The 27,998-nt window shown below is 37.5% G+C and overlaps 2 protein-coding genes across 4 annotated transcripts; one reads left to right on the top strand and one right to left on the bottom strand.

Moving 5' to 3' along the window:
• Positions 1 to 2: 2 nt before the first annotated feature.
• LOC132543862 (uncharacterized) lies at positions 3 to 12,433 on the top strand. 2 transcript variants are annotated; one of them, XM_060207379.1, is made up of 12 exons: positions 3 to 303; positions 1,481 to 1,543; positions 1,882 to 2,012; positions 2,350 to 2,448; positions 3,080 to 3,178; positions 3,295 to 3,457; positions 3,599 to 3,836; positions 4,167 to 4,307; positions 6,883 to 7,017; positions 7,444 to 7,632; positions 10,651 to 10,885; positions 12,108 to 12,433. In XM_060207379.1, exons 1-12 carry the CDS (start codon positions 237 to 239, stop codon positions 12,207 to 12,209), a joined length of 1,662 nt encoding a protein of 553 aa, XP_060063362.1. In that variant the 5' UTR covers positions 3 to 236; the 3' UTR covers positions 12,210 to 12,433. The 2 variants fall into 2 exon arrangements, with proteins under 2 accessions (XP_060063362.1, XP_060063363.1); XM_060207380.1 differs by lacking the exon at positions 10,651 to 10,885 and having other exon boundaries at positions 12,108 to 12,209.
• On the bottom strand, positions 12,203 to 27,838 carry LOC132543865 (SPARC-like). 2 transcript variants are annotated; one of them, XM_060207381.1, is made up of 10 exons: positions 27,659 to 27,838; positions 24,491 to 24,555; positions 19,657 to 19,707; positions 18,219 to 18,306; positions 16,032 to 16,144; positions 15,222 to 15,360; positions 14,957 to 15,039; positions 14,553 to 14,665; positions 13,448 to 13,596; positions 12,203 to 12,623 (listed from the first exon to the last, which is right to left on the bottom strand). In XM_060207381.1, the coding sequence occupies exons 2-10, from the start codon at positions 24,545 to 24,547 to the stop codon at positions 12,574 to 12,576; spliced, it is 843 nt and encodes a 280-aa protein (XP_060063364.1). In that variant the 5' UTR covers positions 24,548 to 24,555; positions 27,659 to 27,838; the 3' UTR covers positions 12,203 to 12,573. The 2 variants fall into 2 exon arrangements, with proteins under 2 accessions (XP_060063364.1, XP_060063365.1); XM_060207382.1 differs by lacking the exon at positions 27,659 to 27,838 and adding an exon at positions 24,891 to 24,912.
• Between the last annotated feature and the right edge of the window lie 160 nt (positions 27,839 to 27,998).

Here is a 27,998-nt window from a genome sequence, read left to right as displayed (position 1 = left end):
GGATTTCACAACAAACGTGTCAAAGTTTCTTTCGGTGCTTTCTAATAATATTTAGCTGTGTTATCACTGTCATCTGCTTGATCGATTTATTGTGATATTTTAACGTTCCGTGAAGGTACACTAGTACAACTATTTCGTTATAATGGAACGAGAAATGTAAAATGAAAGTACACTGCATGTGTTAGTATGCTGACAAATGGACCCCTCTCCCGTGGTGTCTCGGTAACAATCCAAGTATGGCTAACGATGATCAGATTGAAGAACTAGAGGCTCTTAGAGCCATCTACGATGCAGATTTTACAGGTAACGTGTTTAACGACTATAAATAGACAACCTTGACGTTCCAAGGGTGTGCATACCGTCCTCGCTGAAAAGTTACATCTGGAAAACGTTACGATTTTATTACACAGTAAAGTGTTCCGCTCGTGGTAGACAAAATATAATATCACTACTTACTTTTTCTCAATCTGAAAGACTCGGAAAAATTGTCTATTTTTTCCACAATTCGAGGCAAAATTGGTTGTTTTGATCCTCTTGATCTGCAGTTCGAAGGTTAGTTTGGATGCATGCTCTAAATCCAAAGATGTTTTGAAGTTTTTTGTTAAAACATTTTCAAGTGCAGAGGTTGAGAGTCCGTACTGCGATTCTAGAACGATATCCATTTGATATATACTGACATCATATGTTACTGTAATTTTTAATACACTTGTACATATATGTTTGTGAGGTTCAGAAATCCTACGTAGGACATAAACTGTTGAATAACAAATTGAACGTAGTGTGTGATTGGGTAGCATATTGCATACATGTATATTGAATTACTGACTGTAATGGTGAGACTAATTCTGTCATATATATAGCAAAAAAGTCATAATGTATGCTGTACAGAATCCAGGTCATTTAAGCTACAAACCATATTGTAAATATATGTTATTTCTATAACGTATAAATACTGTTGTACAAACAATGTATTTGCTGAACTTTCTCAATGTAAAGAATATTAATATAAACATATAGTTTTATCTGAAACACAAAGTAACATTACACTGCAAAAATAGTAATGTTAGTGCTACACATATGTGATAGTAATGTTAGTATTACACATATGCAATGGTAATGTTTGTACTACACATATGTGATGTAATGTTTGTACTACACATGTGATGGTAATGTTAGAATTACACATATGTGATGGTAATGTTTGTACTACACATATGTGATAGTAATGTTTGTACTACACATATGTGATGGTAATGTTAGAATTACACATATGTGATAGTAATGTAGTACTACACATACGTGAGAGTAATGTTAATACTGCACATATACGAATTATTTTTAATGGATGTATCCATCGGTTTTGGATTGGAGGTTTACACAAAAAATTTTCACTGGTTATTTAAATTCAGTAAAACCACACTAGGGTATTTAGATACGAAAGAAAATTTTATCTAGATATGCCTGATTTTTGTTGTTTCAGAGTTGACGTCAGATCCACCCTGTTTTATGATAAAACTTACAGACTTGGTCGTACAACTTTCAGGTGAGATCTGTCTTTAATCTAGCTACTGAAAAATCTAAATTAATTCCATATACAACAGAAGCGATGGGGGGGGGGGGGGGGGGGGGGCGAAACATAAGACATTCTTATCGTTTTAATTCATTACATTGTGTTACCTCTGAACTAGCGATCGTATGATTTTGTACTGTTACATATCAATCATTCCTATAGATTTTAGCGATATAATATTTGAGAAATTTACTTCAATATAATGTACATTTTCCTACAGAAGTGGGTGGGTAATCCGTTACTTCTGTTACCGAAGGATTAGTTTTGTTGGCATGTTTGATAAAGACTTTTTTTGTTTTTCTAATTGTCAGGTCAGGTGAACATCAAGTTTACATTACCAAACGAGTATCCAGCAGTAGTTCCGATGTACGACCTGCCCATGAGATCGAGGGTATTGACGCCTAACCAGGTGGCTGGTATACTGGAGGAACTCCGAGTTTGTGTAAGATGCTATTTAGATATGTCCGAATAAGTATGCCTCTAAGTTGATAGTATACATCTGGATTTCGTTTTTAATTGAGTTTAATTAAAGCTATGATTCAATTGAGTCAGTACAAGCTGGTCAGCCTCTGGACCAAAGTTGATTGAAAATTATGTTCAATAAGTAAATAGAGCAGAATTACAATATGACAGATCTGTCATCCTTCTACATAATATCCCTTGTTTATCAGTACAACAAAATATGATTTAATGGGTTTTTTTTTCTAGTTAACAATAAGTACAGCCAAGTGAAAATATAAAAAAAAAATATTATATTAATGCTACTTTCCACTTTACAGGCAGAAGAAAACGTTGGCATGCCTATGATATACAGTCTGATGGATGCCGCCCAACGCTGGATCAACGAAAACGTTACACAGGATACCGACACTGCCCAGGTCAGCAGCAACAGCACGTGTTGTTATTCTGGTAAATGTATCATGACCAGTCAGGCTACAACATTGTCTGTATGAAAGGCATACAGATCATCTAGGCACCTCGGTAAAAGCTCACAGTCGTTTGGCTAATTATCTGCATTTAGAGATCAGGAGGGGTTACATAGAGACCACTCTGATCTCCCAGAGTTACTGCTCTTTGTGTCACTCTTTAAGTATGGTACAGCTGTAAGCTTGACAGCCAATGGGAACCGGGAATGCATTTAAATTATTTTCAGCCAATTTACATTTATTGTACTGCTCAATAACTATCATCTTCATCAGTGATACCTAGTTATGTCCAGAACAGGTCCCTTGATATTTTAGTATATGTACTGATTGGATCTAGGTAACCACGATTAGAATACCAAATCCCCCAATGTCAGATAACCAAGGTAAGTTTGTGTAGGGAATATATATACACATTGCTGTATTAGGATGCTTTCTCAAAGTTCCATGTAATTTATATTCTGTAGCTTGTTTGACTTGACATGCAATACGTCATTCACAACGATGTCAATATTGTATGACAACTGATCATTACAATTTGGTAACACGTTATACCTTAAATGTCTTGTCATTTTAACTGTGATAGGAGGAAGAGGAGGTGGTGGAGGAGGTGACCTTACATAAAGTTAAATTGGAGGAACCCAAAGTAAGCGGTGGCAGATGGGAATATGTCATTGGACTGGTGGTAAATGTCGTAATTTAATCTGTCATATTTTTGTAGCATTGCATGATAATGGACACATGTTTTATAATAAGTTTTATTACTGTAAAATGGTTACCAAGTTACATATACATTTTTAGGGGAAACCTTCAGCAGGGAAATCCACGTTTTTCAATGCAGCCACCACTGTAGATTTAGCGAAGACTGGAGCACACCCCTTCACCACCATAGAACCAAATATTGGCAAGGCGTTCTACTCCATAGACTGTCCATGTGAAGGATTGGGCAAGTTGTGTGACGCAGGTAACCATTTGTGGCTATGACTGCTCTAACACATGGGATTGATCTCCGCTAGTACATGTTAACATAGTCTGACTCTTTCCCCCAACTGCCAATGCATTTTGACCAATATTTCCTATTTCTTGTTTGTTTGTTAATGAACAGCACATGGTCATAACTTCCGCGGGAAACGCCATGTGCCCGTATTGCTGAAAGATGTCGCGGGGCTGGTTCCGGGAGCATGGGAGGGCAAGGGGCGAGGAAACAAATTCCTCAACGATCTATTGGACGCTGACGTGCTGATCCACGTTATTGACGCTTCGGGCACAACCAATGAGAAAGGAGAGGAGAGTCAAGGTTACGATCCAGCTAATGATATACATTGGCTTTACCAGGAAATCCAGTAAGAACTCTCGCCCATAGGAAACATTTTTGTACTATAACTCCTACTTTTGGCAGATTTTTTACCTTCTGTCTCACCAGTCTTTAAAACATCAGGCTCATGGATACTTAAAAGTGACTTAAATCAAGTCAGTTCTGTTGTTATAATTCCTTTACTTGAAGGTTTCCAAAATAATTTTTGAATGTTCGCGGGCACTTTCTTTCAAGACGCTATAATCTCGTTTCACATTTTCATTTTTTTATCGCGAAACATCCTATTTCATGTCATAGAGTATAGTTGATAGTCATGGAATGTCAAATAATACTATGTAAGGATATATATGATTTTCAGTCAATGGATTTTCCAAAACGTTTGGAGTAGATGGGATTCAATCGTCAAGCGTCCCTCAAAGCTGATCGACATGTTTACGGGTTACCATGCCAACAGAGCTACTATTCACGCGGCCTTACATAACGCTGGAATAGGAGATAGGTAAGGAATGACAGAGGAAAAACCTGTGTCGCTAGGATTATACATGATGCAGATTTTGTTTAGTATATGAATGCTATTTGTGCGGTTGTGACTTTTCCCTGTATTTCGTATCATCATCGCATTATGCCACTTAATGAACTTTCCCTCAATGGAACATGCTCAAAGCAGTTGGTCATTGTTCCACGCCCGATCATAGTGAAATCGAGGCAGCAAATTTAGACCTGTCGATGATCTAATTTAACTTTGTACTGAACGACTCGTCAAAATTGCTCAGTAACCAATACCAAAGTTCATAGCCGAAACAAAAAAATACAACTTTCGGAAGATTCTTCTATTAACTGTTCCTGTCCAAATACACCCAACAGCACTATGGGCTGTTCGAATTAGGTCAACGTTTACTTTGAAACACAAAGTGTAAAATATGGCGATGTGTGAACACGAATAAGGGAAGTATATTGCGATAATTCACTCCACTATAAGATAAAAAAACTCCCACAAAAAGTTTGGGAAAGGCTTAGAAAAGAGAATGTTTTCATTAATTTCTCTTAAGATTAATAGCAAATATGCCTTCTCTAAATCTGACATTTCAAATGAATTCATAAACAATTTTGTATTCGTTCTGGAACGAAAAGGACCATTTTTGAACTCAAGGATTCTCTTAAAAAATAACGCGATATTTTGCAGTTTCAAACGACATTCCATATCGATTCTTTAAAAACATACTATAATAAAGTATCAATTATCTTTTTAAATTTTCAATGACGTGTATACAACTGGCAACGTGCCGGAATCATGGAAGGAAACTACTATTATTCACATTTTAAAGCCATGCAAAGAACCAACCTGGTGACCTAAACAAGCATTGCCCCACCTCTTTAACAAGTTCAAAGCACTTGACAGAACTGTAAAACTCAGCCTGATTTGGTTCTTGTTAGCCAATGACATTTTGACATCAATACAAAGATATTTCAACAGAAGGCTGACTACGCTCCCGAGTGTATGGGTCAGCACGTAATACTTGCTAGTAGATGCTGAACCCAATTAAGATCCAAGGGCTGGTTTGCAGTAGAAGACTTCAACGTGGAGTTCAATTAATTATCTCTCAAAGATAGGAGAACAAAACTTCCACTCCAGTTTGCAGCTCGACTGAAATCAAACCCTAAAAATCATGCTTTTGATCAAGTATTCTACACAAACTATGAAAGATATTTTCAACCAAAATGACAAAATGATTCCAATGTTTGACTTTCGAGTCGAAGAATATCTTCATGATCTAGATATTGACTTTCCAAACATAGTCTGAAATTAAATTGCTACTGCACAACCCAGGACTCTGAAACGACTCAAAGTTGACTTTCCATTGCATGATCATGGCCAGTTGACCACAATTAGGGATGCATTGCGAACTTTTCTCAACTTCTATCGAAGTGTCCTTTACAACCTTGTACTATATTTACACTGTCGGTTTAAAAGACAGGAAACGAGTTGCAACAGCGTGCTGTTGTAAAAACTATATTTTCCACTCATCATCCTGTTGATGCTCCCATATTTATAGCGGAAGTCTGTACGCAGCATTTGGTGTGCGAATATATCGAAGATTATTGTGCTTAAAACGTAATCGTGTGCTCAGACTCGCTTTTTGTCTTAAAAAGTATAAAGTCACGTGACTTAAATAACCATTATAAGAAACTTGATACTTTGATGAATGATGTTTCAAAACCTAGTTGGATAAGATTCCTCAGGATTCTGGGACTCGTTGGAATTCTCGTGAATATAAATGCTAATAGAGGAGCTAGACGCTATTAAACTGTCATATACTACTGACTGATGCACTCAAAGATAAATGGGCAGCAAATATGGTCTCAAGAGGCTTGTACTCCTTCCTAAACGGTGTAATCCATGGTTGGTTCCGAACCTAGCATATCTACCTTGACCATTCATTTCTTTTACGGCATGATGACCCACCCATTAATGTTTAAGGTTTCATGCTTACACTGGAACGTGTTTTTATTGACTGGTCAGATTTTTTACGTATTCTTAACGAGCATTTTCTCCTCATTGAAACTCTATCAAATTTTGAAATACATGAGAGATGTTGATATTTTTTCAACAAAATATGAACCATACCGGTGACGACTAGACGTGATAACCTCTGGTTTCTTGTTTTATCCAACAAAACGCTTAATTTTAATGCTTTGTTATTCTTATGTACAATATGCTATCCTTGTGTTTTAATGGTACAATGTTTTATTTAAACATTTCTTCCCATATGTTTCAGTAGTTTCAAGTAGTTTGGGCCAAAATAAGTTTCTGCGTCGACAGGTCGTTAGACACTTATCAAAATCAAAATAAATCAAAGGTTTAGGATATCACAACCTCAAAAAATCAAATGAAGGCCACAGCAGATGGATTGCGGAAGTCATGGTAAAGGAAGGAGAATCACAATTTCAGGGTTTCTCAGGTTTTCCCCTTAAAAAACACGAGGAAAACAGTTCCAACTTTCCTTATAAACACACTGAGACCTCCATGGAAACATTGAGGGATTGATACAGTCAGATTGTGGTAATATTTACAGGGAGCTTGGCGCTATAGCTGGATGGAAGGAATCGACTCTGCACCAGATTGTGGACCACTTCCTGGGACTTCGGTTCCCCATGTTACTGGTCCTGAACAAGGCAGACAAAGCAGAGTCCACTGCAATTATCCATAGGTAAAGTTACGTATCACGTGACATCTCAACATTCCTCTTCCGCTTGTGACGTCATAGCTATAGCAATTATCTTTCGCATCCTATAAAACCCTATACATGTAACTATATACGATTTTTATGATTTAAAAATGTACTTTTATTCCATTTTTAAATGTTTGCAGTAAGTGTAAAATGAAAATAATTGTTACTAACATTCTTAACCATTATTCAATGTAATAAACAGAATATCTCATTCGTTTCGTTACAAGTTATTTCATGAAACGGGTCATTAAGTTTTTATTTTAACTGGGCTAAATCTTTTATGAAACGGAAACTCTTGTTAGATCCAATATTTTGAAGAAAAGAATGTTGTAACAATGTTTTTCAATTATTCATTTATTAATCTCAAATACAAACAGTGTAATTGAACGATGTTTTTCCTCGTAGACTTCAGACAGACATGACCGACTTGAACTTTATAGCAGTTAGTGCACGGACGGAATGTATGCTCCAAAAACTATCCAGAGAGGGTATTGTGCAATATGACTACGGAAGTGATGAGTTCCAGCTGGATACTCCTGACACACACCGGACTATGGCAGAATTACAACGAATAACCTCCGACATCTTCCATAGGTGAGATTTCGATGTTATCTCAATGTTTAATGTTTTGTTTTCATTTTTCATTTTGCATTAAATCATGTTTCATCAAACTTTTTAAAAATTAGTACGGTGATTCTCCTTAAACTGTCCAATATCTCCCACGTGTTTCTGTTGTATCGAAGACTGGGGATTTAACGTGTTGAGATCTAACGTGCATGTACAGATAATTCCGACTGAACACTAATGATGCTTACACTTAAACGACGACCAGTACTGATATTTACACTAAAACGACCAGTACTGATACTTACACTAAAACGACCAGTACTGATACTTACACTAAAACGACCAGTACTGATGCTTACACTAAAACGACCAGTACTGATACTTACACTAAAACGACCAGTACTGATGCTTACACTAAAACGACAAGTACTGATACTTACACTAAAACGACAAGTACTGATACTTACACTTAAACGACGACCAGTACTGATACTTACACTAAAACGACCAGTACTGATGCTTACACTAAAACGACAAGTACTGATACTTACACTAAAACGATCAGTACTGATACTTACACTAAAACGACCAGTACTGATGCTTACACTAAAACGACAAGTACTGATACTTACACTAAAACGACCAGTACTGATACTTACACTAAAACGACCAGTACTGATGCTTACACTAAAACGACCAGTACTGATACTTACACTAAAACGACCAGTACTGATGCTTACACTAAAACGACCAGTACTGATACTTACACTAAAACGACCAGTACTGATACTTACACTAAAACGACCAGTACTGATGCTTACACTAAAACGACGACCAGTACTGATACTTACACTAAAACGACCAGTACTGATGCTTACACTAAAACGACCAGTACTGATGCTTACACTAAAACGACCAGTACTGATGCTTACACTAAAACGACCAGTACTGATGCTTACACTAAAACGACAAGTACTGATGCTTACACTAAAACGACCAGTACTGATGCTTGAATTGAGCAACTCGCGAGGTATTAAAAATGAAAAAATGGCATCAACTGAAATCTAGACCTTCTGACATTAAAACGACCACGTGTCTTCTACACTTGTATCTTGTTTAAAACAAAATAGTTTAAATAAATGGAAATATTTCACAGCATTTTTATCCCTATATATTTTCCTGACATTTTTTCTTTGAAGCGTTTACATCTGATGTGAATAAAAAACAAAAGTTACTTTGAAACAACAGCTTGTTATTTAGAGAGAGGGCATTGCCCTTATGGCCTTTTATTTGTTGGCGGCCCGTTAAGAATGTCATAATAATATTCAGAGAATCCAATCGAACAAGTCGCGCGACATGTTTAAAGATAAATGGGGTTTTCTGTTGTTCCCGGGTGCGTAGACCGACAAATCAGCTAAAGTTAAACGTTCGTTTTCACTGCCCATTTGAACGTGTGGTTTTGGAGAATCTTTGATATTTAACGTGATAGTGTCACGTATATATTCTGAAAAGTGGAGATCTTATCACGACTATCTCGCAATGCTTGGAAGGACGTGTTGCACGCTCACTTGCCGTCACTCAATACACACAATGGTAGCAAGTGCAAACGTGGTATGTTCTCCGTTTCTATAATAGCATTGTAATGTGCATTTCGATATTTTGAGAAAAATTTACCAGAAGGAAGCAATTATTGTTTTTGCAAACTTGAATTGCATCAGTTACCTCATTAAACCATGTATCGTAGAACCTGCACCAGTTATTTTCATTCCAAGTATCGCAGACGTGAGAGACTAAGGGAAAGCGGGCTTGAATAGTGTTGTGAGACCACTGACTAAAGCAGTCATTATATCTGTGTTTTATTTCTTTTGTATGAATATTTTCATGACTGAAAGCAATTTTTATACGACCTTCAAATTCATTGACCTGTTCCTCATGTCTATACGACGTCTACACTGCAAAGTCGGTACGAGATAAAAGTGTAGCAACAACTGATAGAATGTGTTATGATGTAATATGGTGTCACGTGGTTTTATACACAGTGTTTCTAAGGCAAAATTCGCGTAGGAGGACCGATGTTGAGTGTTCGTTTGTGGTTAAATGATTAATAAGGTATTTGTATTTCGAGAAGGGAAAATAAATTGTTTACTTGATAAGTTTGTGTTTGGCGATGTGTAATTGTTGGGTAACACAATGCTGACTTGGTGATCCAAGATCAAGTTTTATGAAAGATCATTGGTCTAGAAATATACTCGGGACTTTTAGAGACAACAAAAAATCGGTCGAGAACAGTTAATCATGTACACGTTTTAACATGCTTTGGACGTTATCTGTGTAAGTTCTGTAGAGAATTGCTGGTTTCTGAACTTGGGTTACATGCAGCTCTGTAATATACATGTGGCACTTAAACATATGTTTTGTACGCATGTTGTTTTATATATTGCAGTTTCTTCTGTTTCTGTGTGTGTGTATATATATATATATACCTGGGTTTATTTCCCGTTTTCCTTAGTGCTAATGGCGTGTGCAAAATCCGAAAGAGATAGATGAATGAGGAGGCGTATAATTTTGTGTTATCTGCTATGATTCGTAGATCATGGAATTTCTAGTACAAATAAAGGTCGTATATTTCATCGAATGAAACCCTACTAATTTTTCCCTTCTGAAAAATACTAGTAATATTTGAGCCAGATTAAGACACCAGGAATGAACATATGAATGACGTCGGTACATTTCATGAAGCAACGAGTTTAACCAGCGTTATTTTAAGCTAATTCTATAAATTCTTTTTCGCCAATGCCGTTGTTAGATCAACGGACAAAATGCTAATGATTTCTCGATACATGTCTGTTTGTGAATTAGTTAGTAAGAATTTTGTTTACAATTGTTTGGATAAACCCAAACATGTTGTCACTCATAGACTTGGTGTTTGCGATCTTTGGATCAAGGTTGAAGGTATTCTTCAGTATGCAAGTGAATGATGTGTGACGTTTTTTTAGGAACCATTGACAATACCTGTGGTGACGTCTGACATTTACTTCTGTTCAGGTATGGGTCAACCAATGTTCACGAGGCTCTGTGTGAAGCGGTCAGACTGCGGCCGCCGACGTACGCCTTCCCTGTCCACTGCTTGGACACGTTACGCTCCGTTGGTCGGACCCCCCGCGAGGCGGTATTACGCGACTGTGTATCTCTCCGGCCTGGAACTCGAGTGGAGGAACTACATACAGTCCTGTGTCATTATCCGGTGAACCTGTTGTCTGGAGACTTTGTTAGGGCAGAGGTAAGACGCACAATCCTTCGCTTTTTTTTTCAGGGACATCGGGAGGGCAGATTTAAGTTATATATAATCATTTGTCTTTACTCGAATAATCTGCTTCCTGGAGAATTCAAGATGACACAGGTAAGACTCAAAATACCTTGATATGGTAGGCAACAGGCCCGTGTATTTCGCGCCAAGAAATGTCTACGCACAATCCTTTTCAGTACATCGCTTGCACTGAATAGGATTCTGAAGATGTACTGTCAATAGAAATTTTCTATAAATGTTGCAAGCAATAGTTGTCTATACTGAAGTAGTGCTGCTATCAGCGACAGGAGTCGTAAACTTTACAAAACTAATTCTGCCACCAGCGAAAGTTGTCGCAAACTTTACTAAACTAAATCTGCCACCGGCGACAGTAGTGGTAAACCTTACTACACAAGTGCAGCCACCAGCGACAGTTCTCGTAAACTTTACTAGACTAATGACGCAACCAGCAATAGCAGTCGTAAACTTGACTAAAATGATGATGCCACCAGAGCGTCAGAAGTCGCAAACCTTACTACACAAGACTGCCACCAACATCAGTCGTAAACTATACTGAACTAGTGCTGCCACAAGCCACACCAGCCGGTTTATTCCAACAAATGATGTCAGTAACGACACTCTTTTTATGTATTAGTACTTGTCCTAACTAATATGTCGCGATGGGTTGGTGTTCTGTATCAAATCCAAGTTATTTCAGTATTTCTGAAGATACGGAGGACTTGACTGTGAATATCACGTTTATTCACGTATCGAATCCGTCACTTTATGAGTGAACTAAAGGAACTTTTTATCTCTAAAATAGCTTTCGTGATACATGTCCAGGCCCCAGTTCGTCAGATGTTCCTTAACTTAAAGTGTACCCAGAGTGTAATTTTATATTTAGATATAATGTTAAGAATGCCGTAAAATGATAATAACGAAAACCCCGTCAAAATCCGTCGCCCCAGTGTCGAGTTATTAAAGCTGAAAGTTGTCGATTTTCACCTGTCCGCTCAGACCTAATCAGCGTGGTCGTCATTTCCGCGGAATCGAGGCTCAACATAGCTGACCTCTCAGGGTACACTTTAAGTTTGTCAGAAAGAATGAATTATTATAGGTATGGGAAAATGTTTTCTTTGTGGTGCAATCTAGTGAACAGCGATGAATTAATAAATGTTAATGAACAGACGGTTGAGAATTCTTGTTTTCTTTACAGACGATGACAGAAGACAGAAAACTGAAGCCACTGCGGAAGGACGACGTGATCACGACATCAAACAACATACTAAAGATAATGACAAATAAACGCACTTCCTAATCCACAGCTTTATTATAATCATTAATCTTAATTGATTTTGCTTATTAAAATAAACATCGAATAAACTAATTTTCCTTTATACAGTTAAACATGGTATACACTGAATGAACAGTATTTAAGATAGTTTTCGTTGAAGATGAAGAAAGCGACTCTTGTTTTTCGGTTACCATAAAGAAGCGTGTATAATCGGGAGTTATGCCAGAAATGTGTGTAAACACTCCACATCTTGGTGACTAACCTCCCGGAATCTCCTAGTTGACCAACCTTCCGGAATCTCCTGTACAAAACCTACACTGATGAGTTAACACTCCAGATCTTTGTGACTAACATATCGGAATCTCCCAAGTATTGGTATCACAGACGTCTAAGCTCTTCTCGATTTTCTCAACCTTTTACATTTGTCCACGATTTCACCTACAACAAAGCACGAGAACTTTTATGTTTAATAGTCACAAACATGGCCAATATCCCACTGCTTCAATGTTAATTTTGATGCATTTCATCATGAGACAGACATATTAATGAAACTTTATTGATCATAAATCTATCACTATGGTTTCTTCTTATTCGATCAGAACAATAACATTTTTCAAAAGAAATGACCGAGTTGAACTTGTGATTGAATATAAACCAATCGGTTAATGGCTGTCATCATGAGTACTTAAAGCTACATAGTATTGGAGGAAAACACTATATCAGAAACAGCAGGGACAATACCAACATGTCAACAGAATCTTAATTCAGACTCAAATGCGATGAAACTGCAACAAAATACGAATAAAAGAACAAATTATATGTGGATTGCTAAAACAATACAAGGGGTAAGCGTCTTCTGCTTCATTGACGACGCCCCCGCCGTGTAAACCTTGGACAATCAAAGTAGATAGCGTCAGGTTCCCGATCGAGTCCAAAGCAAATAACGGAACTACCAGTCACTCTTAAACAGCATCAAATACGTCCAAAATGTCGTTGTAGTGAGACGAAAATATCAAGTATTATCGTTCTCAGAAAAAATTATATAAGATTTTAGATATGAACGCTTATGGACACTCATTGGATTGGGCCAAACTGTAAGGACAATGTTGGAGGAGTCTTCTGGTCTAGGGGAACCGTGCTGTAATTAACAAGCTGATATTCAGGATTCTATTACAAACGCTTTATAAACATGTATTCTGTTACAAAACAGATGATGTCTGTAATTTGAGATGTGTGATCTACCTATTATATAATAAACTTACCCCTTTCCAAGCCCAGACAGGTGCCCCACTCCTTCAGTGAAATCTTACGGTCACTGTTGGCGTCACATTTGTTGAGGAAGGGTACCAGACATGGTTCCATAGGACGCAAGGAGGCGATGATCATCTGTAGTTCCTTACGGCTGACACGTCTGTGTGAGAAAATCAAACGCAATTCTTACGTACATTTTTTAAACATAATAGTACTGATAATATATCTTATAATTATTTATAATATATCCTTAATACAAAAACACTTATACTTTATCCTAAATACAAATCTACTGTCTCTCAAATACAGCAATTCCATACTGTATCCTAAATACAAAACTACTGTCTCTCAAATACAGCAATTCCATACTGTATCCTAAATACAAAACTACTGTCTCTTAAATACAGCAATTCCATACTGTATCCTAAATACAAAACTACTGTCTCTTAAATACAGCAATTCCATACTGTATCCTAAATACAAAACTACTGTCTCTTTAATACAGCAATTCCATACTGTATCCTTAATAAAATTCCTTGCTGTATCCTAAATACAATTCCTTACTGTATCCTAAATACAATTCCTTACTGTATCCTAAATACAATTCCTTACTGTATCCTTAATAAAATTCCTTGCTGTATTCTAAATACAATTCCTTACTGTATTCTAAATACAATTCCTTACTGTATTCTAAATACAATTCCTTGCTGTATTCTAAATACAATTCCTTGCTGTATTCTAAATACAATTCCTTGCTGTATCCTACATACAATTCCTTGCTGTATTCTAAATACAATTCCTTACTGTATCCTAAATACAATTCCTTACTGTATCCTTAATAAAATTCAATACAATTCCTTGCTGTATTCTAAATACAATTCCTTACTGTATCCTAAATAAATTCCTTACTGTATTCTAAATACAAAAATGTTACACTGTATCCTAAATACAAGAGTATCGACACTGTTTTATAGCTGTACAGAAGTATCGGATCTATGACGAATTCATCATAGGTGTAGGAGTCCCCGACAGGTAGTCCTAATGACTGAACTTTTCTGGTCCTTGAAGGCAGAGTCATTATATATCGGTATATATTTGTCTTGGTTATTTTTTCACCTGTCCTGGGGATGGACGTCCAGGTCACAAAACTTCCAGATGACGGCGTTGATACGTTGTTGTAGACTGTCGGTCAACAACTCCTCGTAAGGCCCGAGCTCTTTGCGGGAAGCCTGGAACAGAGAGAAGGATGGTGTCTTCATTCTCAACGAGTTACACGAGAAAACATGGTCTTTTGTATTAAATGTCTTGAAGGATACTTTAAGTCAATCACTCATGAATATATCACTATTTTTATGCCAATATCTTTATACATTTGACCATATTATAGGTAAGTTGTTAAAGTGATGAATTTATCACAAAAAAATTGGTTTAATTCCTACTGTCCTTGGCGACATGCTATCTATTACCAGGTAACTATTTATTTATACTTTCGTGTAGTGACGTGACGCGCCTCTCCTTACCACAACGTTCATAATAACGGCCAGCCAGCCCTCCATCCGCTCTGGAAACTGAGCCATTCCTACGTTATCACACCTGGCTAGGTCTGGAAAATAGAACGACTCTTATACCATACAGTAATATGTCCAAATATTGTATTTTGTTTTTTTTTTGGGGGGGAGGGTGAGGGGGGATTACGTGTAAGAAAGCAGACCAGTTCTTAAACCAGGGGAGTTATAGTTGCATTGTTTTAACAGAATCCCAGTAGCAAGAAGATATTTAACATACTCTGGCACTCTCCGAAGTAATTCAGCTTAAGCTTCTTGAAGGCGGGGTTGGAACATTCGGGCGACTTGGTTTTACACAGACAGACCTCACGATCTAAATGGCACTCGCTGTCAAAGGTCGTGTTTCTGGATCCGCAAACCTGCCAATAAAGCATTGTTAAATCTATCAGTATGTACACCAACATGTTGTAATGGTGACCACGAACCTAGTTCAAATTCTATACTAGTTCTTGTTCCGTATCCTATTTTAGACTAAACATGTGACGGAGATTGTTGAAAAGAAGACTTACTTTGTGACGGGGGTTGTCGACATGAAGACTGACTTTGTGACGAGGGTTGTCGACAAGAAGACTGACTTTAAGACAGAGGTTGCCGACAAGAAGACTTACTTTGTGACGGAGATTGTCGACAAGAAGACTTGCTTTGTAACGGAGGTTGTCGACAAGAAGACTTATTTGTGACAGAGGTTGTCGACAAGAAGACTTACTTTGTGACAGAGGTTGTCGACAAGAAGACTTACCTTGTGACAGGTTGCTGTAAAGAAGACTTACTTTGTGACAGGCTGCTGAAAAGTAGACTTACTTTGTGACGGGGGTTGTCGACATGAAGACTGACTTTGTGACGAGGGTTGTCGACAAGAAGACTGACTTTGTGACAGAGGTTGTCGACAACAAAACTTACTTTGTGACAGAGGTTTCTGACAAGAAGACTTACTTTGTGACAGAGGTTGCTGACAAGAAGACTTACTTTGTGACAGGTTGCTGTAAAGAAGACTTACTTTGTGACAGAGATTGTCGACAAGAAGACTTACCTTGTGACGGGGGTTGTAGACTTGGGGACACCTCGCAACGCACACACACTTGGCCTTTTCGTCCCGAAGCACACATTCCTCGCCCCTCTGACATTGCTTCTTGTTACACGGGTCTGCAACGAACGGAACTCGATATATTATAACTGTAGATAATTTTTTTAAATGAAGTGTCTATCTTTTACCTTTGTATATTGTATAAGTCGGACAAAACATTTCTAACTCATGTTTTTGTCATGAAATCTACTGATACCCCACCTCTGATCATGATCATGGACATGCAAACCAAAAACCTTCAAACTTTGATCCAAGACTTCTGGAAGGTAATAGTACACAGAGAACACTAAAATTACTGATATTCCTTAAGGGAGTGTACAACCCCTTTTTCTGTTAAATGAATCCCTGAACCACCCGAATACAGTTGTTACTAGGAATTACGACAGTGGACTCTGTTGACACCGTAGGAGAGCTATATTAACACGAACAGAGGACAAAGAATTAGCAATTGGAATATAATGTTGACATAATCAATAAGAAGAGACTGGATTATTCTGGTATGTGAATCAAAGGGAATAAATAGATTGGATGAATGAGACGGATATTAGAAAAAGGAATGACCGACCCTGGCAAGTGTGATATACAAGCTATGTATGAAATCAAAGATGACCGAAACTTGCAGGATTTAAGACGTCTGACGTTACATGTAGCAAGAAAGTGACGCTACCTGTACCGGTCAATTGGTTTCTGTTTGTACGATGGGAACAGTGTGACGTCCTCAATACCTTCCAGTTAATGTCTCAGATTATGTTAGTTACAATATAACACTCTCTATGACGGCCAGTTAATGTCCCTAATACGGAAGTAACAATATCGCACTCCATACTGGTTAGATAATGTCCAAAAGTCGACATTTACAATCGAAACACTGTAAACCGGCCAGTTATAGTCTTAAATACAGTAATAGCAATGACGCCCTCTCTATACCGCCCGGTTATAGTCCAAAAAAGAGTAGTATTAATGTTGCACTCTCTATTCCGGCCAGTTATAGTCTTAAATACAGTAGTAACAATGACGCCCTCTCTATACCGCCCAGTTGTAGTCCAAAAAAGAGTAGTATTAATGTTGCACTCTCTATTCCGACCAGTTATAGTCTTAAATACAGTAGTAACAATGACGCTCTCTCTATACCGCTCAGTTATAGTCTCAACTACTGTAGTAAAAATGTTGCACTATCTATACCGGCCAATTATAGTTCCAAATACAGAATTAACAATGTTGCACTATCTATACCGGCCAGTTATAGTTCCAGATACAGAATTAACAATGTCGCACCCTTTATACTCCCTACTTAATGTTCAAATAACGGTCTCTATTGCACTCTTTCTACCGACAAAGATTTTCGTGTTCTCTATACCGTCCATTTAACGTCTAAAAACCATAACAACAATGTAATAACTGTCTTTACGGACTAGTGAATATTTTCAAATACGGTAGTAACAATATGATGTTCTCTATATTTACCTGGTTATATAACAAATACGGTATAAAAACTATGGAACTCCATATGCCAGCTAATCAATATCCCAAATATGGTATGAACAATGTAGCACTCTCTGTGCCGGCCAGGTAATATCCGAAATACGGTAGAAACAATGTTTTGTCTTAAATACGGTAGTTAAAAGGTTTCACTCTCTACTGGCCAGTTAATGTCCCAAAAACGGTAATAATAATACAGTGCTGTCTCTTTTGCACTCTTTATACCGGCAAGATTATTTTTTAAATAAACTTGAAACAGTGTCGCGCTCTCTATACATATCAGGTAGTAATGTATATCTCAACGATAGTTACAGCGGCAAGTTAACGTCCCAAATAGGTTGTAATTTCCTAAATACAGTAGTATAGATTTTCGTGCTCTTTTTATTAGCCTGTCATTGTCTCAGAAACAATTTGACACCCTCTATACCGGTCAGGATATCTCCGAGATAAGGTAGAAACATCTCGCGCTCTCTATACTGGCCGTTTATTGTCACAACTACAGTTATAACGAAATTTTATTCTTTATACAGGCCAATTTGTGTCCCAAATACGGTAGTAACAATAAAACATTCTCTATACTGACCAGTTAACGTGTCATAAATAGGGTATTAACAATGTGACCCTCTATGTACCGGTCTGTATCCCTTTACTCACTCTCTCTCGCTACGGGCTCGGTCGTATCGTCAGATTCATCGTCGAGAGCGACTTCATCATCATCGTCGTCTTCATCCGCAGCAAGGCCCTGAAGAAATAATTTGGTAATTACGTTTACACTGAATAAATTCGTATGAACATTTTACAAAACTTTGATGACCTGCTCAGCGAGAAGGCTTCGACGTTAATGATGTTGTGTTACTAGGGATTACGTAATATTCTGATGGACATCTAAATCACTTGTTCGTCTCAGGTTCATCTACAGTTGTATACAAACCCCGCTGTTACGGAGGCGTATGACCCTCGACTTTTCCTGACGTAAGTTTGTTATAAAGCAGACTATGCCAAGATGAGATACTTAACATTCCAAAACACTTTGATTGGTGTCTAGTATGTGAACTATTTGTATATTAGTCTATAGATTTCGACCAATCAAGATAGTCTAGAATGATTTTGCGGAAAAGGAGTAGACAGCATTATGCATAGAAGTAGTTGGGTTTCCTTAATTACTTGAACCGCTATGTATACAGGGTGAAGAGGTGTACACAATTACCTGTTCCGGTAAACATAGAAATCTGTGGGTTATACACAATATTACCATGAAGTATACAGAGGTTAACTACATGTGCAAAATTATCTGACCCAGTATATAGAGATATTGGTGGGGTATACACAATTATCTGACCCAGTTTATAGAGATATTGGTGGGGTATACACAATTATCTGACCCAGTATATAGAGATATTGGTGGGGTATACACAATTATCTGACCCAGTTTATAGAGATATTGGTGGGGTATACACAATTATCTGACCCAGTATATAGAGATATTGGTGGGGTATACAGTTACCTGTTCCGCTTTATACAGAGATTGGTGAAGTGTGCACAATTATCTGTTCCGGTATACACAGAGATTGGTGACTTGTACAGAATTACATGTTTCGGTATATACAGAGATAAGTAACGTGTACACAACGAACTGTTTCGGTTGTACAGAGATTGGTGGGGTGTGTACAATTACCTGTACCGGTATATACAGAGATGGGTGGGGTGTACACAATTACCTGTACCGGTATATACAGAGATGGGTGGGGTGTACACAATTACCTGTACCGGTATATACAGAGATGGGTGGGGTGTACACAATTACCTGTACCGGTATGTACAGAGATTGGTGAGGTGTATACAATTACCTGTACCGGTATATACAGAGATTGGTGAGGTGTATACAATTATCTGTTCCGGTATATACAGAGATTGGTGAGGTGTACACAATTACCTGATCCGGTATATACAGAGATGGATGGGGTGTACACAACGAACTGTTTCGGTTGTACAGAGATTGGTGGGGTGTACACAATTGTACCTGTTCCGGTATATATTCTGGTATATCCTCTGTTTTGGAGATATTTTATATAAAGATTGACTGTTTCCTTACCTGTTCAGGTATATCCTGTATCGAGGAAGCGCTATGCGTCTGTTCGTCCGCCTGTAAAATATGTGTTATTGTTTAGGTAAACACTAACATTACAGTGGTTTTATTGTGTATAATACTTGCTTCGGATACTTATACTTAAATATTGAATCTTGCTTTTGTCGAGTTCATGGGTTGATGAATTGAGTTGCTCTTTAGACAAATTTAAATAACTGCGTCGTGTCGAATTTGTCTCAAGAGCAACTTAATTCATTATCCCATGAAATCGACAAAAACAAGAATCAATGCTTATATTTCACTGAAGACGGTTTATTTTCAATATTTCCAATACACCCAAGTCTGTAAATACTTAAACATGCACAAGTCTGATGGATTGCGTTAAAAATATAGTTTATATCCTTCAGAAATTATGAAAACACTCCGATAGGTACGCGGAATAATAATGTCTATTCTACGATCGTCTCCCGCTCCGCATCGAACTGGACGGCAGCCATTTCTAAATTGGCATAGAGTGTTATTTTAGACCTTTCTCAGTAGCCTTTGTATCAATGGCGTCAAGAGTTTGTCAAGAAGCAGTTCTGTATCAAAATCGCTCAGTGGACGTTCATAGCTGTGTTGAGGATTTTCATTTTTAGTCAAGGTTGAAAAAAAAAGTAGCAGACGACAACTCTTGCAATGTCTCAAACAGATGTCAAATGGAAAACCATTCTATTCGGCTAAAAATTACCATAATGTCATATTTTATATTTATATTCTCCCCTCTTACAGAATCTGTTAAGGATATATTCACACGTCCAGGTCAATGCTGATCTGGTCAAATCCACGGACTAATGAAACTGGCTAGATTTGGTGGTTTCATTGGGTCCAATCTGAGTTGAAATTGAAATAGGAATATAATTTGTGAATCTGCTGATGCTACTGCAGACATTATCAGGACACGTTATATAATTTCTCCATGAAGAAAAGATAATACAAAGTGTGTATTTGATTACAGCCGACCAGACAACGGAAAGTCTGGCATGTTATTTTCATCGTCTACTAAAACAGTAGGCAACAACGTGGTTATTCTACCTTTTCCATTAGATAGAAATGTATAGTAGATAAAATGTACTTCTCAAAGTTTTCGAAATAATTTCGGATTTGTGGTGACTTATCAAATTGATCTGAAGTTGAAAATTTTTGAGTTTACAAAACAAAGAAAACGATAATACCACTTTATAATTAACAAGTGAACACAATAATAAATGATAACACATCATGGGGATCGTAGAAATGTTATTATGATCCTTACACATACAGTGAAAAATAATCAACATTTAGCAAAACTAGAGAGAGGTCATCACAATTATACTTAGTCTGTACACCGAAAGTCTCACTTCGAGAGAGAAGTAATTCTGAATTAGTCAGCTCAGACACATTATCAAGAACCAAAATGAGCGAATGACTTTGTTCTTGCCGAGACCTAGAGTGAGTAAATGTCTCTGTATTTGCCGAGACCTAGAGTGAGCAAATGTCTCTATACTCGCCAAGACTCAGTGTAATTAAATGTCTCTATACTCGCCAAGACTCAGTGTAATTAAATGTCGCTGTACTCGCCAAGACTCAGTGTAATTAAATGTCTCTGTATTTGCCAAGACTCAAAGTGAGCAAAATAGTCTGTTCATTAAAATTGCCAAGACCCAAAGTGAGCAAATGAGTCTTTACTTTGTACTTGCCAAGACCTAGAGTGAACAAATGTCTCTGTACTTTGTACTTGCCAAGACTCAGAGAAATCAAATGATTCTGTACTTTGTACTTGCCAAGACCCAGAGTGAGCAAATGAGTCTTTACTTTGTACTTGCCAATACCTAGAGTGAACAAATGTCTCTGTACTTTGTACTTGCCAAGACTCAAAGAGATCAAATGATTCTGTACTTTGTACTTGCCAAGACCTAGGGTGAGCAAATTACTTTATTTGCCAAGACACAGTGTAAGCAAATGACTCTGTATTTTGTATTTGCCAAGACCTAGGCTGAGCAAATGAGTCTTAAGTTCATAACAAAGAACATGTATGTTTATAGACATCTTTAGCGTGTGCTCGCGGTTTCTACAAGATCGATACCATTTAATTTGCTCTAAAAGAACTGCATTGGTGAATTTTTTTGTTTTTATTTGTAATTGACTTACACAAGTGCTGCTGTAGTTGAAATGCTTTCGTTACAATATATATCAGCTAAACTCCAGATTTTGTAGCAAAATTAATGGTTTACAGATCCGGCTGAGGTATCATACATACAAGATTATTTGCTGACCATGCAGATTGTGTTCGGCCACTTAGCGTATACAGCATTAACAGTTTGGCTTATATCCACGTGCAAACGCGGTGCCATAGTGAAAACGGTCTGTCCAGAAAGATCGGAGATTGGCGTTATCATTAGCGAGTTGATGTGAACAACGTCCAGCTGACAGTGATATTTAAACAAAGACTAGACCTATCAAATGCCATGGGTATGTGTTTACTCAAGAGTACATAGTATTTGAATTTAGACGTGGATTTATTTACATACATGCTCTTTACATGTACATCGGTAGCACGCGCGTATAACGGTAGCCTAATTACAATCACGGCGCAGAAATGTTTTTCGTTAATGGACACGTCCACACTATAGCTAGAACCTGCACTGGTCACTTGCTCGTGTTTATCAACGCTGTCTGAACAGGGGGTATAATCTGACTGAATAATAGACAGAAACAGCTTTCTTCGCACAAGAAAAATCCAATCGCGTCCATTAAAAGTTCTCGCGAAATTCGTGGCATTTCTTCGATTCACGTAAAATCGTTAGTTTTTAAAAATGTACTGCTGTACATTACCACTGTGTGCCTGAATAATGCGTGCATTGCCGCCTCATTGACACAGAACAGGCCATGATTAATGTGACGTGTAGTAACGTAGACAAGACAAGCACTTCCGTTTTAATTTATGCATATGTTTTTTTCAGATTTTCTTTCGCCGGAAGTAATATTTAGCGCGTGATGTAAGAGAGAAGTACTTCCCACAGTGCCTTCACTTTTTAAGACGGTCATACGACCATTAATTTCACGGAAAGTTACGCTTTTGTCAAATAAGACAGTATTGTTTCCATATTTTAAACAGCGATGTACACTTAACATTTGGTATGGAACACAATCCAGGCACGTCACCTCCATGACTAACGCGAGGAAGTGCGATTGACTGTACGCTGTTTTCACAGGAAATAGCTATTACAGAACAAGGTTGTTACTCACGGTCCAAGTTTCAAGGAATGAAGTATAAGCATAAAGAAGGTACTGATTGAATAGGACATACCACACGTTGTGATGTATGGTTTTACTCACACTCAAGATCACAAATTAATTTTACATTGAATTTTGTATATCCCGTCCTCATTTATTTAGCCGAAACAAGAACAATCAGAAAAAGAATTCAAACACTCTTTAGAGAATCAAAATGTTTATCTTGTATTTCTAATTCCATCCAGACGATGGAATGTGTTGAATAAATATTTATAGGTTCATTCATCAATGAAAGCGACTTTGTCTGACAGCGCGGCCGACCGTTAAACGTGAACCAGACGGGTACCTAATATCGAAAAAGTTGGCCTGGATTAACTGTGCTGACTGGTTTCAGTAGCGAGAATTGGTTTGGTAATTGTTATTACTAACAAAACAGTTATTATTTAACCGTAAAACATTTCCAAAACGGAGTTTGGTTATATGTTTGATTCAACACTTATCCACTGAGAGAAATGTTTCAGAAGTAGCCTCCCATACAATGCCAGGTTACGTACGAGAATTCGCGAGAGGACAGTTTAGCATCGACATAGGTTTACGTTCTTATTTATCAAATTTAACTAAAGAGCACTTTTTTCATCCTGATCCTCGCCGGATTGTGATTCAGTTGTTTCTGCATCTTTTATGTTTTTTCACCATTCTTTGTCTGAACGTCATTTCTGGTAACTGTCGGTAGTTGTAGAGGAGCAGAGAAAGAGAGCGGGTTGGCATATTATAATCGTGTAAAACACTTGATAGTTGATGTATATTTATGTAGTTTCAAAATTCAAAGATAATCTCGAGAATCCGAAGTCATTCCGTATGACTCAAACCAGTCACATTTCCTTGATGACGTGGATGGCTGCGGTACCAGACAATGTAATAGTCGACTAGTACTGCACATTTATGTTGCACGGATTCAGCGTCATTGAGTGTTTAGACTGTATGTGTTTATTTGATCAGTATTAAACACCCTCGCAAAAAAAAACTCTGGTCAAACTTTACGTAGACATTGTATCTGTCATATGTCGTACTAAAATATACATTGCTTGTAACGCAGTGGTCTTTTTTCCCCAAATATATCGTTTCAAAATTTTCAAATTTTAGTGTTAAATACTGAAATTGTTTTTTGAAATGATCCTACGATTATTTTCTATACTATAATGTACAATACGGACCATTATCCTACCCGTGGTACTCGAGAAGCTGAGAAAAGGACCGGTCTGTGCTGTCGTGGTGGTGTCCTTAGTCAAGACACACACCCATCGCAATGGATAACACGGGCCTCCAGTATGTTTTTCTTGAAATGACCCTGCGTGGTGATTAAACCAACAAACTATCCAATCGTCTTACTGTTATTTTAAATCAGGTGACATGTGGCTAAACCCGAACAGTCTTAGAAGACCATAACATTTATAAAAAATGATATTTAGCAAGAAGTGGAGAAGTTTAGATTTAGTATTTACAATCTATTGTACATTGTTGTCTCGTTGTTTTACTAGCCGTATAAGTAACTGACCTAGATTCAAATAAACATGAAATACTTTACCTTGATTAGGGCGCATGTCGCCAGCAGGAGAAGAACCAATGTCGAGAGTGTCTTCATGGCACGTTCTTCAACACACAAGATCATGTGATATTTAAAATTTAAATTAAAAATTTATATGACAAAATTTTTAAATGACAAAGTTATCATGGTTTTGGTGTGCGTTTTTTCAGACATGATAAAATGCAATCTGATTAAATATACTCTGTCTCTCTGTCGTTGTCTCTCTGTCTCTCTCCTCTCTCCCCTTCTCTCTCTCTGTCTCTCTCTCTCCTCTCTCCCCCTCTTTCTCTGTCTCTCCCTCTTTTTCTCTGTCTCTCTCTGTCTCTCTGAACACTGTGTATGTAAGCTGTGTTGGAAAATTGTTTGAATAAAACACATTTTGTGACTGTTGGATGCTCGCCTTGGGTTCAGATCTTCATACAGTGTTAGTATGTCATTATGCATGCTTCACACTAAAACATGTCCTGGCGAAGCCGTTGCGAGATGAGCCATTTTATCAGTTTCAGTCTAACGTCGTTTACCAAAGAGATAACCGAATTTCCCAATAGTTTGAAGAGTGATATGATTTTTTTTATAAATGACGTGACATAATCGGTTCTCCTAGCAGAATCCTATTTTCTGGATGAGCTCCATGTCTGGTGTAACCCGTGGTAACCTATGATTCAACCTCGGTAGAGAAAACAAGATGTCGTCCTTAATTAGGTCCGACACCGGCCTCCACGTGGCCATTCAGTAGAAACGCGATCTATCTGTCTGGCAAACATCACATAATATATTCTACCACTTTCATTACTCTGAATTAATAGGCAGGATAATATTGTACATCTTTTACACTTGTAGATATTAGCGAGGTTTATAAACAAAGTAAATGATTATCAGTCAGTAGTTACTTTTTGTATATTAGTTCGTTAGTCTGTGTGAAGCTGATCGTTTTGTTTGGCGCGATTTCCTATCACATTTGCCAGAACCACAGAGACGGAGTAGGTATTTAATTGCTGTAGGTGTTTCACATGATGGACCTTGACAGCTGTCCGCCTCTATATTGTAGATCTCGGTACGTACCACGTTCATCTCCTCAGTCATGCTCAACCCCACCTTGAAGTCCTTCCTACACCTCCTGAACTCGCGTTTTTGTCGTGACGTTTACAACCATGAGACAGTGTGTAACGTTTGTACGAATTACCAACTCGACACAAAACCTGCTACCAATTTACGTAAAATGGACATGTTGATGATGTGTGATTGCAAACATCATCTATAACTATATATAAACCTGATTTACAAAATATCGTGCTGTGCCATGGTAACAGAAGCGATAAAACAAACTACAAATAGAATCCACATTTTAACATTTTCATTTTTTTTCATTTCATATTGTTGTCTTATTATTATACTGTAAAAGGTCGGCATTGTATCAAAATTACGATTCCATGTAAAGGGTAATAGTTAGATCACCGAACTGCTTCTTAATTGACCATCTTGCATTGGGAAATTCAATAAGGAAGTGCCTTATCAGGATGTGAATGGGTAAACGAAACTAAAGCCAAGAAACAGCCGGGAGAAAACACCAGTACACCAAGTTACAGAGTCCATGGGCCACCCTGGGATAGACGGATCATTTACCAGCATAATTATTAGTCTTTGAATAATTATTTTGTATCTAAATTATTACTGACACAATGATAAATTATTATAACCTGGGTTATTGAGAAATAAGTCAATAGATTGTTTTTGATATTGATATTGAGACAAGTTATGACCGAGAAACCAAATAAAACTGGTCCTAATAACCCCTAAATATCTGTAATATGTACTTTACTCCTGGAGATCTAAGCCTTAGTAGTAGGTTTACGACAAACGACTGTGGGATTTTATGTAGTATTTGTCTACGACTAATTGATAGTAAATGTATCATTGAACGATTATATCAGACAGGGAATACTTCAGTAATCGTTATCCACCTGTTCAAATGTTTAGAGTCATGTTTGGTGTCAATATGTCCATAACCCGATTAAAAAGGCGTTAGTATCGCGGTGACTAAACTCCACCTTTCCAGAGTCATATTCAGCAAGTCTTAGTATCACGGTAACTCAACTCTATCTCTCTAGAGTCACATATTCAGCAAGCCTTAGTATCACGGTACCTATGACTCAACTTTACCTTTCTAGAGTCACATATTCAGCTAGTCTTGGTATAACAATATCTGTGACTCAACTCCACCTTTCTAGATTCAAATATTCATCAAGTCATATCTGACTTAAGTCCACATTTCTAGATTCAACAAGTTTTAGTATCACGATATTTGTGACTCACCCAACCTTTTTAAAGTCATCAAGTCTTAGTATTACAATATATGGGACTCACCTCCGCTTTTCTGGAGTCAAGTTATCTACATGTAACTCAGTTTCACCTGTTCTGAAGAGTTTGAATGGTTTGATGTTATGTGTCCTTACTTAAATCATTACATTATTTATAGTTTGTATACATATGTAATGATTGGTATTTAGTTTGATGGCGGGAGCCAGTGGGAATTGGAATACTGCCACTGTAGACAGCAGATGGTGACTGAATAGGAACAAGTTGAGGATAGAAATTACTTCGTCCACGGTAATGTCGATTGACCAGTCCTATGCCAGTAAACCCTTTTTAAGCCGTGTACGGACACAACATATCGTTGGGTACTTGTATGCACCTTAGTCCAATATATCAATCTGTACGTCGGTATGTAGACTTAGAGATGGCCGACAGCTATCATATCTGATCTAATTCATAACCCCTCCCTTCCCCTCATATAACAAAGAAAACGGTCAAAAAGTCACGGGTTACTTACAATGTACCTATAAACCTTCCCCATCTATAGTGTTTACATAATTAAAATGTTTATTACTTTCGAAATTGAATCTGAAGTACGAAATACTGAAACAAAATGTATAACATTTTTTTTAAATGTTTTAAAAAGATGGAAAAAGTTCTTATTGAAATTGAAATTGTTTTATAATTCTGTCTGATGAAGATCGTGTTTCGTGTCATTTTAGTGTATTGTCTTACCATAATTTATAATCATCACTGTTACCTGGATTATTTTGTGCGTAAAACTTTTTTCCAGTAGGGATAGTTCTTACCTCTATTTTCAAAATATGTATATATATAACAATGGAAAAAACTTACCTCAAATGAGATCCAAATGGGAATACCGCTGAAAAAAAATCACTACACTTCAGACAAGTTGACCGCAGAACACAATACGGAAATACTTCCGCTAAACATATAAACCCTCCAGTGGCGAGAAGAGACCTGACTCACGACCGCCCTAAGCCCACTACTTGTGCCACCAGTACACGCTGCAGAGTGCGTTGGTAATATGAGATCAGACAAGCCCGCACGAAATGCACGCGAGCGAGCCTAGTTATGATTTCTTCATGGTAATGTTCACATACAAATCGTTCCCGTAATTATAATTTAATACCTGTCTTGATGATGGTAAATTGATTTCGATCCAGTAGCAACC

Source organism: Ylistrum balloti, unplaced genomic scaffold, assembly GCF_031769215.1.
Source record: "Ylistrum balloti isolate Yb309-2 unplaced genomic scaffold, AGI_CSIRO_Ybal_v1 Utg369772, whole genome shotgun sequence".
NCBI lineage: Eukaryota > Metazoa > Mollusca > Bivalvia > Pectinida > Pectinidae > Ylistrum > Ylistrum balloti.
Note: the sequence above shows the minus strand (reverse complement) of the source record. Positions and strands in the feature narration are given on the sequence as shown.

Bases quoted from the DNA above. Each gene is read 5' to 3' on its own strand.
- LOC132543862 (XM_060207379.1), top strand. From the start codon at position 237: ATGGCTAACGATGATCAGATTGAAGAACTAGAGGCTCTTAGAGCCATC. The intron at 3,458-3,598 runs GTAACCATTTGT...GTTAATGAACAG, and splicing joins GGGCAAGTTGTGTGACGCAG to CACATGGTCATAACTTCCGC. The intron at 10,886-12,107 runs GTAAGACGCACA...TTTTCTTTACAG, and splicing joins GAGACTTTGTTAGGGCAGAG to ACGATGACAGAAGACAGAAA.
- LOC132543865 (XM_060207381.1), bottom strand. From the start codon at position 24,547: ATGAAGACACTCTCGACATTGGTTCTTCTCCTGCTGGCGACATGCGCC. The intron at 15,361-16,031 runs GTAAGTCTTCTT...CTTTATTGGCAG, and splicing joins TCTACAACCCCCGTCACAAG to GTTTGCGGATCCAGAAACAC. The intron at 15,040-15,221 runs GTATGTTAAATA...TCTATTTTCCAG, and splicing joins TTACTTCGGAGAGTGCCAGA to ACCTAGCCAGGTGTGATAAC.